General features: G+C 32.8%; 2 protein-coding genes across 5 annotated transcripts in view; one reads left to right on the top strand and one right to left on the bottom strand.

The window, feature by feature from the left end:
* Positions 1–13,187, bottom strand: part of LOC107453001 (sideroflexin-1) — a 108,134-nt gene that overhangs the window by 85,676 nt on the left and 9,271 nt on the right. The window lies entirely within an intron of this gene.
* LOC147801835 (uncharacterized) lies at positions 2,414–4,060 on the top strand. The gene has a single exon (XM_087154509.1). It carries the CDS (start codon positions 2,414–2,416, stop codon positions 4,058–4,060), a length of 1,647 nt encoding a protein of 548 aa, XP_087010635.1.

Below are 13,187 nucleotides of genomic sequence, written 5' to 3'. Positions count from 1 at the left end.
TACCGCACTTCCAAAGAATGAGAATTTATTCAAAAGAAAAAGTTCTTATTTTTATTAATCGATGTCAAATAGATAAATATATTTTTCTCTTTCATCTTGTGTTCACTGATATGCATGTAATGCATTTTCCCCACCTCCCTCGTAAATCAAGCAGAAAACGAAATCAGCATGCCACACCCTTGAGCTTGATTGACGGCCTAAAGGAGAAAATAAAACATTCCTCCCTTCAAGGTCACGGAGGAAATGACGTTTCTCTGGGTAAACGGGGAAATAAATTCCCTCCTTCATTACATTTTCCTCTACTCAACTTCAAGGATGAATTCAATTTCCACTTTTTTTCATAATCGTTCTAGTTTAAAATGGCGGAAAAACCGATCAAAATTTTTCCCGGTTATCTGGATACCGGATAAATAGTTCTCTACTGTACTAATAAAAATTACGAAAGAGCGTGGAATGCACTTAAAGAACATTATGAAAACGAAACAGAAATCATTAACGCAGCATTAAACAGGTTAATTTCTCAACCTAGCTTAAAATATGAATCCGCGTCAGGATTACGAAAATAAATTGATACTACTTCACAATGCATTGATATGGATGGGTGATCTAATGTAAACAATAACAAGCGTCCTTAAACCGGAAGAAATTTAGAAAATTTCCGGTGTATCCCTCCGCTTATGTTATGACTACGAAGCGATGTGTGAACAAGCCAAATATTCTATGCAGTTTTGTTATTGTAATTTGGGTTCAAATCTAAACTTAATTGTACCATTCATAAGAGCTTTCAGAAATGTATTGATTCTCAGAGGTCGTAAGGCCAAAAAAAATTTTGGAAAGTTAATATCTCATTGTGAATAATTCTTAAGGTTTGCCATGTTTTGTATTTTATCCCTTATTTGGCTACATTTGAATAAAATGTTACCAAAAATATCTTTTTAAAATAGCCTAATTAGAAAATATTCTAATGATTATAATATTAATATGATAATGCTGAAGTTTAAAGGCTGAAAGAAAGAACTCGGTACATGTGAAATACTGCAAAAGATATGATGCAATAATATGATGGCGCGTTTTTTCAATCTGCGGCGTAAAAATATATCGGAAGCAGTAACCCGGAAGTCTAGAAAGAGCAATTTTACCACTAGCGCCGCCACCCTTAGCTTTACACGATCACCCATCCATATTAAAGGTCCTTAAAAAGCCTGTGGAGCACTGGGACACTATCACTATTTTTCTTTTAAAAGGGAAACTTGATCCAGAAAGACTTCGCGTTTGGACGTTAGAACAAACAAAAAATATCCCTTCGTTCGCAGAATTCAGAACTTTTGTTTTGAATAAGGTCAACGGGCTAGCATCTTTGGCTCTACGCCAAAAAGAAAAAACAAATGCAAACTTTGAAAGCGGAGCCAATCGAAATCAAAAAATAAATAAATCATCATTTTCGTCACAATTAGTTTCACTTTTTTGTTTGTTTTGCAAAAGTGATACTCATTTCGGATTATTCAGATGCAATAGTTCTATTGAATTTCCGATGAAAGAAAAATGGGACATAGTAAACAAAAATAAGCTTTGTGCGTATTGTCTCAAATAGAATAAAACTCATTCAATTACGAAATGCCGTATGGGAACTTGTAAGAATTGCGCTCAGCCGCATAATACATTATTATGTTCTAAAAATTCAAATAACAAAATTAAGAGAGAAGGGGGAAAATGAAATAATTTCTACTATTAGTAGCAACAACACAACTATTCCAGTCACACAATGCGTTTTATTACCCACCGCTGTTGTTAATGTTCAGGGCGGTGATGGCTCACTACATAAATGCAGACTCCTTGTAGATTCAGCCAGTCAAGGCACATTCATTAAGGATTGTTGTGTTAATTCATTAAAGTTAAAACGAAATTGTGCGAGCATCAGTGTTGATGGCCTAAGTTCACAGAGGGTAGGTAAAGTTGCAGGTTCAGTTCAACTACACATCACATCATTATTTTACAAAAATGCTAACATCATGACAGAAGCTTTAATTATACCCAAAATAACTTGTGATTTTCCTCAAACAGAGGTCAATGCGTCTGTTTTGAATTCTTTTAAACAATTAAAATTAGCAGATGCAAATTGCCTCCAACCTGGACCTATAGATATTTTACTGGGGGCAGAAGTTTTTGGTGAAATAATGCTCAATGGACGTTTAACTATTCCAGAACTGTCATTAACTGCTCTAGAATCCATTTTCGGATGGGGTTATTCTGGGAAGAACAGAAAGCAAGTTACCTATCAAAACACGTGCAATCATAACAAATCATGCTAGTTGCAGTGAAGCTGAATATCAGCTAGATAAATTCTGGAAGCTAGAAGAAATTACAGAAGCAAAGTCCTATTCAGAGGAAGAAATTGCATGCGAAAATCATTATAATGAAACATTTTCTCGAGACTCTACTGGCAGATTTGCTGCCAATTTTCCTTTTCATGAATCATCTGAAGAACTTGGTTCATCTCATGCATCATACTGGCAGATTTGCTGTCAATTTTCCTTTTCATGAATCATCTGAAGAACTTGGTTCATCTCGAAATTTTGCTATTCATCGTTTGCAACAAATTGAACGTAGGTTTGTCAAAATTCAGTCACTTTCTATGCAGTGTAATAAATTCATGCAAGATTATTCAGATCTTGGGCACATGGAAATAATACCAGAAACGGACATTGACATTCCAGTCACATCTAGGTTTTATCTCCCTCATCATCCAGTTCCAAACAAAATCGGGGATAAATTCAGTGTTGTTTTCGATGGTTCTGCAAAATCTTCAACTGGTGTTTCACTTAATGACAAATTGATGGTAGGACCACAGTTGCAAGATGACTTAACAACATTGCTCATAAGATTTAGAACACATAAAATTGCTCTAACAGCAGACATTGAGAAAATGTACAGACAGGTTGTTTTGAAGGACTCTGACTTTCAAAGAATCGTATGGCATAACTCACCTTTTGAGCCTATTCAAGATTATCGACTCACTAGAATCGCCTACGGCACAGCTTCTGCGCCCTATCTTGCTACAAAATGTCTTCAACAACTAGCAACAGAAGAAGCAGATAATTTTCCTTTGGCCTCCAATGCAGTCATGAAAGACTTCTATGTAGACGATTTAATGTCTGGAGCTGAGACACTCAGTAAAGCTCATGAATTACAAACACAATTAATGCAAATGTTATCAAGCGCAGGATTCAGTCTGAGGAAATGGGCATCAAACAGCAATGAATTTTTAAAGACAATTGATGCATATTTGTGCTTAAAAAATACATCCCTTGACATAGACAGTGACAATATCATAAAGACTTTAGGTGTTCTTTGGAACCCAGCAGACGATGTGTTCCTTTTCAAAGTTACTCCAACATCCTTTGAAGGTACCTTGACAAAACGCCTACTTCTTTCCACTATTGCCAGAACATTCAACCCTCTAGGTTGGTTGGCACCTTTTACAATTAAATGCAAGCTAATTATGCAAGAACTGTGGAAGCATAAATTGCAGTGGGATGAAACAATCTCTCCAAATATCTCACAAGAGTGGACACAGCTTGCAGAAGATATGATGCTCGTAAAAGACATCAAAATACCAAGACTCTTGTCACCTAAAAAGCAATTTCAATTATTTGGCTTCAGCGATGCTTCAGAAAAGGCTTACGCGGCTGTCATATACTGTCGCTCAGTGCTAGATGATAAACAAATCAGTGTTCAATTTGTTGTATCCAAAACAAGAGTTGCACCACTAAAGAATGAATCTCTTCCAAGACTAGAACTAGGTGGAGTTTTGCTTCTAGCAAAGCTGATGAAATTTACGTGCAGTGCATTAAATATTCCAATATCCCAATCTCACTTCTACACAGATTCAACTATCGTTCTTTCTTGGTTGGGATCGCCATCCAGCCGATGGAAAACCTTTGTTGCCAACAGAGTAGCAAAAGTCCAAAGCTTATCTTCCCCAAATCAGTGGCATCACATTAGTGGTGACACAAATCCAGCAGATATCGCAACCCATGGTGTGTCATCAGGGTCGGAATAACCTACAGGCACACTAGGCACGTGCCTAGGGCCTACAAAAAACTTGGGAGAAAAAAATTTGTTAACAAAAATAATTTAGCTTTAAAAACTGCAAGTGTACTTTGCACAAAATTATGAAGATACAAATAAAAATATAATATTTTTCGGTAATAAATTATTTTGCAGAGTCTTATGATCTAATATATTACTTTTTGTGATTTTTGGGTTCAACGAAATCTTGTATTATGCTGTCGAATTCCAAACTACGCAAAATGTCGTATTCAATAGACATAAGTGCGAGCTATGCCAAGCGATCTTCATTCATTGTTGAACGCAAATACTAATAATAATCACCAAACAATTATTATCACCAAACAATGAATGCAAATCCAATTGTTGACTATAATTTATGATCCTGAAAAATATATATAAAAAGTATTGGTCAATTGCTAAAATGACTCATTTGAAAAAACGTGACTAGCATTTTATTAAAATAGTATTAAATCATTTTTTTTCTATTAATAAACATTTAACTTACCTTGCAAATTTATTTATAAATAATTTCAAAAGATTTACTTTTGACAATGTTAATTTCCTTCACTAAGTTTTCATAGTAGTATCATGAAAACTATGAAGCTATTTGTAGTATAAATATTTCTTGTAATTAATCTCATTATCAATTTCACTGTTTTCTTGGCTAGTTTGTTGTTGTATTGTTGACGTGAAGTGTTTACATAGTTATCGATCGAACTAATCATAATGGTATTATCGATATCAACTGCAATATCGGCAGTATGTCGGTATTGCAGATAAAGTTCGATAAACAAATTTGTAAATTAAAATACATATTAATAAAAATGTAAAAAAAAATATGCAAGAAAATTTTAGCATAGATTTTGAAAAGAGGGGAGGTGTGGGGGAAGGAGGGGAGGGCCCAAAAACGGCTATGCCTAGGGCCTACGAATGGTATAATCCGGCTCTGTGTGTCATCATCAACATTACTCACATCTCAGTGGTTTAGTGGTCCAACATTTCCGTATCAACCGATTTCTTTCCAAACAAATATGCTCATATCTCAAATGTGTGAACCTATGCCTGAAGAAAGAGTGTGTACTGTGCAGTCAATTGCTACAATCAGCCATTCATCTGAACCAAATGAATTGATGAACAAATTCAAATTTTTTCTCTAAATTTGAACGTGTAACAGCATATTGCTTAAGATTCATTCACAATTGCAGAAACTCCAAAAGTAAGGTAACTGGTTTTGTAAAAATTGATGAACTAAATAATGCTATGAATGTATTGGTTAAATTAGTTCAATCTGTTGAGTTCATAATGAGATCAATGCTCTTCAAAAAAATCAATCCTTATCTTGCAAAAGCAAAATTTTATATCTCAATCCCTTTTTGGATTATTCAGGTATTCTCAGGGTGGGAGGTCACTTGCGACATGCAAATATCGGATACGACCAAAAACATCCTATCTTACTGCCAAAAAGGCATGTCTTAACTGATCTCATTATTAGACATTGTCATCAAAATTTATTACATGCTAGTGCTCAACTTGTACAATCTTCTATTCAGGAAACTTTTTGGATCATGGGTGCTAAAGATATTATCAGACATTTAATTAGAAAATGTGTTAAATGTTGTAGAATTAGAGCATCTGTCACTAACCAAATGATGAGTGATTTGCCATCCAGTCGAATTTCTCCTGCTCCTACATTCTTACAATGTGGAGTTGATTATGCAGGCCCGTTCCAAATTAAAACAGCTAAAGGATGGGGCTCTAAAACATTCAAGGCATATGTAGCTCTTTTTATTTGCTTTACAATTAGAGCTATCCATTTAGAGTTGGTCACTAATCTTATTGCAGATGTCTTCATTGCAGATGTCTTCATTGCAGCCCTAAAGCGGTTTATTTCACGTAGGGGTAAATGTAGCGACATATACAGTGACTGCGGGTCCAATTTTATTGGAGCTAAACGTAAACTAATGGAATATGAAAGACTAGCAAAATCAAAGAGTTATAATCAAAATGTTGACAAATTTTTGTCTGATATGGGTATACATTGGCATCTAAATGTGTCTGGCGCTCCTCACATGGGGGGCCTATAGGAAGCGGGCATTAAATCCACGAAATATCATTTAAAACGGGTTGTGGGTGAGATCAAATTAACACACGAAGAGTTTGAGACCCTCTTAGCTCAGATCGAAGCTTGTCTCAATTCTCGAACTTTAACTACTTTATCCTGTGACCCTAACGACCTATCAGTCTTAACACCAGGTCATTTTATAATCGGAAGACCGTTAACAAGCATTCCCGAAAGAAATTACACCGAATCTAACATTACTTATCTTACAAGATGGCAAATAATCCAAAAAATGGTACAGCAGTTTTGGAAACGTTGGCACAAGGAATATTTGTGTAGACTGCAAAAACGACCAAAATGGCTTTTGCCAACTAAAAACATCGAAGTTAATGATTTGCGTTTGTTAAAAGATGATAATTTGCCACCTACCAAGTGGAAAATGTGCAGAGTACTCCTATTACATCCCGGTATTGACAACCGTGTTCGAGTTGTAACTGTCAGAACATAAGATGGCATATTTAAAAGAAATGTAACAAAATTGTGTCTATTACCAAAATAAGCAGAAATTTGTACTAAAAGTGTCTTCATGTAAACAATTCGCTTAATAATTGTCTTATTGCTTTTGTATCACATTTAAGAATTTTGAAATAGTAGTTCAAGGTGCAGGGATGAGTAGTCAGAAAGTAAAAAAGAGGAAATCCAAGAATGAATATATATATATATGTATATACACACACAAAAATTTGACAAAAAAAGTGTGATTTTTAAACTTGTAAGCCATGTGATTATAAATCCCGATGATTAATTTTAAAATTGTATGAATATGAATCACATGCCTGATTCTAAATTGAGAGAATATGAATCCAGATATGAGGCTTTTAAATCACGTGAATATGAAACTCTATATCAATTTAAAAAATACATAAATACAAATCATGATGCATAATTTTTAGATCACGTTAATATGAATCACAATGCATAATTATTAAATTGCGCAAATACGAATTCCAATGTCTAATTTTTAAAGCACGTATAAATACGAAAATCGATGTTTGATATTACAACCGCAAAAACGAATCACGACATTGGATTTTAAGATCGCGTGAATACGATTCGCTACATAGGGTTTTAAAAGCACATAAATACAAATCGCGGTATAGAAATCGCCTGAATAAGAATCGCAACGTTCAACTTTTGTTGAGGATTTATAATAACAGATGGCGCTGAGCGCAAACAATTTTTTTATTATTTTTTCTTCACTTCTTAAGTTTCAGTTTGGATTTAACCACTGAACCACAATGAAATAAAATCCTTTTTATTATTACAATTTGTGTAATTATTGTTGAATTCGAATCATGGTGCTACACCGGCCGAAAATAGGCCACCTGCATGAAATATAAGTTAACATTTGTTTTGTTTTGGTCTCCCTTAAGTCGGTAATTTATTTTGATATTTTATTGTATCAATTGTATTGTATTTATTATAGTAACGTGCGAGCTGTTTATAATGGATGATTTTGAAAAATTAAAGTCCAAAAGAGCTGTAATCAGACAGCTGATTACAAAATTAATAAATAAAATTGATAAATTGTTATTAGAAATTCTTCCTGATGAGACCTTGTATGATTCACTAAATCAGTTAAATGAAAAAAACGAAGCTTTAAAGGATCTTGATTTGAAAATTGAAAACTATTTTGATAAAAGCGATAAATTAGAGAGTGAAATCATACAAAGTCAAGAGTATCAAGATCGAGTAGTGGCTTATAAAGGCAAAATTGAAAGATATTTACTGAAATGCCAGACTACAAGACAGGAAGTAACGCTTAATAGTGGTAACAATAATTTACAAGAAAATATAACTTATAGAAATATCTCGCACGTTGCTAACGTTAAATTACCTAAATTGGAGATAAACAAATTTTTTGGTGATGCATGTGAGTGGCACAGTTTTTGGAATAGCTATACATAGTAATGAGAATCTTAAAAAAATTGATAAATTTAATTATCTTAAGATGTATTTAGGGGGAGTTGCTTTGAGTGCAATTTCTGGATTCTCATTAACTGAAAGTAATTATGATTCTTCTATTAAGTTGCTTACCGAAAGATTTGGTAGGCAAGATTTAATTATTAGTAGTCATATGAATAAACTTTTATCAATTAATTCTGTAAGAAATTCATATGACATTAAAGCTCTACGTAAGTTCTATGACGAATGTGAAATCCACATTCGCAGTTAGCAATCAATGAATGTAACAAAAGGTAGTTATGGTAATTTACTCTGTCCTGTTATTTTACAAAAGCTACCAGAGGATTTAAATTTAGATTATAATAAAAAAAAGAAAATCAAGTGTCGATTTTGACATTGATGAATTAATTTCATTTATTAGAAAAGAGGTAAAATGTAGAGAAGCCTCACATGTGTTGTCTAATAGTTCTAAAAAACTAAGTGTTCATTTCGAAACACAGCAACGGTCGGAGAGCCATAGTAAACATAATTATAATCGAAAATTCTCATCTTCCTCAGCATTAGTTTCGGCATCTAACAACATATTTTGTTTGTTTTGTAATTCCAAAAATCACGAATCGAAAGATTGTTCTCTGACCATCGAAGAAAAAAAAACAAATGCTAAAAGATCAATTTCGTTGTTTCCGGTGCTTAAAGAAATATCACACATCCAAAAAATGTTGGAATAAACGTATTTGCACATTATGTAAGAAACCGCATAGCGAATTAATTTGTGATAAATCAGCAATAAATAATGAGTCGAAAGAGAAAAATGATACTTTGGCATCCGTTACCGCTTCATGTGTTTCGAAACGAAAACAAAATGAAATGATCTATTTACAGACTTCTTTAGCGTATTTGATTTATGGTAATGTAAAGAAGTTGGTTAGAATTTTATTTGACTCTGGTAGCCATCGCAGTTTTTTGAAACGGGATATTTGTAATGAGTTGAACCTCAGGACTAGGACAGGGCTATAAATCGATGTATCGCGACATATCGATTTAACGCCTATATCGGCAAGTCGGTACAGCGACTTTCGTTCCAGGCGATGCATCAGAAATCTGATTTAAGTCTTCGAGGAAAGACGATATAGCGATATAACGATATAGCGATATAAGACAAGCGAGGATCTTCCCTTACGTTCCGATGCCGACTCGGGGTGTTCATTTCGTTAGGTTGTTTGATTAGCGGTAGAATGGCCTTGTTTGATTAGCGGTAGAATCAGAACCAGAGTTTTGAGAATACTATATCGTGATCTCGCATGTTCGTTTTCGCACCTCTTAGTTTTTTTTTTTCCTTTGTCGCGACTTGATATCATTTCTAGATTATTTTCAGTGGGACTAACTTCGTGATCGCTGCCGTTGCCTTGTTCTGAACGCTATCTAATATTGAAAAGAATTTATAAAGAGTTTCATCATTAATTAGGTAATTTTTTTTCAACAAAACTTTTTCTTATTTTTAAATGTGAAAATTATCGGAAATCTAATTTAAGGTGCCCATAAAGAATTAAGTTACAAAGTAATTAAATTTGTTCGTTTTTTTTTCTTTTCTTTTAGTTTATTAAAATCTTTTTGGATAAAACTTCTAATAATTTAATGGATTTTTATTACTGATTTTAAATTTATAAATCTTGAGTTGCTTTTATTTTTAGAAATAAAGTTAAAACAAAAATTATTTTTTGTCATTCGGATTTGGACATAAATCAATCAACTTCGTTTATTCACAAAAATTTGAAAGGTTTGCGAATTTTATTCATTTTTTTCGTTTTATTAGAGAGTACAATCAGTTTTTTTAAATTTTCTTTTAATATTATTAGTTAATTAGATAAATATATTATCGAATATCACAATTCTTTTGCTTTTATTTTTAAGAAATTAAACCTTACTTTTTTTCGTTCATAATTCGATCACTATTCAATTTAATGTAATTATTTATGTTAAATAATAATAATAAAAAATAGTGATTTAAAAGCGCTTTATTATTTTTTCTTGTAGTTTATTTAGCACTTTGTTTTGAACATACAAACAATTTTTAACGAACTTATTTTTTTAAATTTTCTTTCTATATTGTTAGGTAAATATATTGATAAATTTCTATTTTATTTATTTTTTTATTATTTATTTTTAAATTAAGAAATCTTTCGTTATTTGCGTGATCATTTTTAGAAAATATAACAAAACTTGCGTTTACTTTTTCATTTAGAATTTGAACATAACAATCGAACTTAATAATTATGTAATTATCAAAGTTATTTTTATATGGCTCATTTAGTAAAATTATTTTTTATGGCTTTAAACTTTTTTTTTTTCAAAATTTCATTCGCTTAAACTAATTGATTTTCAAATAATTCATAAACCTATCGTTTTAAACTGTCTTTTATTTCTAGTTAAAAGCTTAGTAAAGTTACCTAATAATTAGCTAAATTAATTGATAATTAATTAATAATTTAATTAATTAATAATTTAGGTAATTAGGTACTTAATTAGACTGCTAATACCTTATAAACGATAAAGAGGTACAAATATTTCATTCTGTATCTACACATTTTTTCAATAAATATTTTAAGTAAGTTTTGTGCATAGTAGTCAATTTATTTAATATCTTTCTTAAGCAAAACATATATATCTTCAAATTTATAAATTGATTTAAATCAATTTGAGTATGGAGTTTCGATAGAAATCTGACTTTCTGTGCCTTACAAGTAAATGAAATTCAAAAATACTATATCGCGATACATCGCTGTATCGCGATGCAAAACTGACGATGCATCACGATATATAATTTCTAATATCGCCCAGTCCTACTCAGGACCATTAAAACTGAACGGTTGCATGTTTTCGGTTTTGGAGAAAAAATTTCTAAGGGGTGCTCTTATGATTTAGTGAAAGTGAATCTTCAGAACAAAAATGATAAAAAATTAAACGTTTGCATTGAAGCATTTGTAGTAGAAAAAATAACGTGTGGGAAAATAGCCGCACCCCATGAGAAAATTAAACAATTAGCAGGGAAAAACAATATTTTTCTTTCGGATACCGGAGAAATTGCTGATATAGACATTTTGATCGGCGCCGATTTCCTACATGACGTAATCTCTGATACGTCTTTGAGGCTGGGAAAAGGGCTCGCTGCAACCGATAGTTTATTTGGTTTTGTGGTTCAAGGGAGATTCATGAATAATTGCCAATTAAGTAGGATTGTAAACAATACTATAATATCTGATGTTGATTATTCTTTGTTTTGGAACCTTGAAGGATTAGGAATAAATACTATGAACGAAGAAAATGTTGATAATAAAAGTGAATTGTTAAAAGGTTTTAATTCTGATTTGCATTTTGAAAATAATAGGTATAGTGTACGACTTCTCTGGAGACCTAATACAAAACATTTGTTAAATGATAACTTTGAGCTGGCTTCAGAGAGGTTTGACAAATTAAAAAGGAGATTTAAAAATGATAAATCCTTGTTTGAAGAATATAAACAAGTTATAAAAACTTACGAAAATGAAAGGATAATTGAGAAAGTTAAAAACACTGATCCCCAAAATTATAAACAATGTTATTTACCTCATAGAGCGGTTATAAGAAACGATAAACTAACTATTAAATTAAGGATTGTATTTGACGGTTCCGCGCAAAAAAAAATGAATTGTCTCTTAACGACTGTTTGTATACTGGGCCAAATTTATACCCAGATATATATGAACTTATGCTAGCGTTTCGAGAAAACAAGATTGCTTTTATAGGGGACGTTCAATAAGCTTTCTAACAAATAGGGATTAATGTAGAAGATCGAGATGTCACAAGATTTCTTTGGTGAGATGACCCCGAGAATGATTTGTCTACAGTAATTTATAGATTTTGCCGCGTACTATTTGGTATCAACTGTAGCCCTTTTCTCTTAGCGGCTACTATTAAAGAGCATATTAAAAAGTTTGCAAAATCAAAGCCTCTTGCGTATGAATTACTAAATGAAAGGGTATACGTCGATGACGTCATAGGGGGAAGTGACAGTACAGATACAGCATTTCAAATAAGTTCTAAATGTGTTGAAATATTTCGGGATGCGGGCATGGTATTGAGAAAGTTTCAAACAAATGATAAAAAATTACGTGAATTATGGAAGAAAGCAGGTATAGTTGTTCAGAATGAAAAGGAATCGTTAGGTCAATGAGGCTTTCCATTTAAAGTTTTGGGAGTTTGTTGGGATCTTAAAAAAGATGTATTTTACTTTGAGTCCAAATATCTGTTAAAATTGATAGACACAGGGCAAGTAACAAAACGATTTATTTTGAAAATCATTGGGCGTATTTTTGATCCAGTAGGATTTTTGGGACCCTTTACAATGCTTCTAAAATCTCTAGTTCAAAGCATTTGGAAAAGTGGATTGGAGTGGGATCAAGAGCTACCCTTAGATATGGAAAATCAGTGGCGCGAAATATGTAAACAATTCAGTGAACTTAATGATTTGAAAATACCGCGTTATTATTTTTTCGAAGCAGGTAACAAAGAAATTATTAGTTCACAGTTACATATCTTCTCTGACGCCAGCTTAAAGGGTTATGGTACAGTTGCCTATATCAGATCAGAAACTAATGATGGGCATATTTCTACATGTCTTGTTTCAGCTAAAAGTAGAATTGCGCCCCTCAAAATGATTACATTACCACGACTTGAGCTACTAGGTGCCCTCCTCTCTGCTAGATTATTTCGAACTATTACTAGAGCCATAAAACTTCCGTGTGACAGTTTCTTTTGGTGCGATTCCTCTATTGTGTGTTGTTGGATAAAAACTCCTGCCATTCGTTTTAAACAATTTGTGCGTAACCGATTGGAAGAAATTCAAGAGATTACTCAACCTAAGGACTGGTTCCACTGCCCCGGAATTGACAATCCTGCCGATCTTATTAGTAGAGGTGCTTCCATGAGTATATTGAAGAATTCCGACATTTGGTGGAAGGGGCCACCTTGGTTGTCGCTTCCGACCGAAATGTGGCCAGAATTGAAACTCTTCAAAGAAAATGATGAACAAATTGAGTATCGTAAAAATGAAGTC

The sequence above is a fragment of the Parasteatoda tepidariorum genome, chromosome 11, assembly GCF_982258835.1.
Source record: "Parasteatoda tepidariorum strain Cologne lab strain chromosome 11, Ptep-v5.0, whole genome shotgun sequence".
NCBI lineage: Eukaryota > Metazoa > Arthropoda > Arachnida > Araneae > Theridiidae > Parasteatoda > Parasteatoda tepidariorum.
Note: the sequence above shows the minus strand (reverse complement) of the source record. Positions and strands in the feature narration are given on the sequence as shown.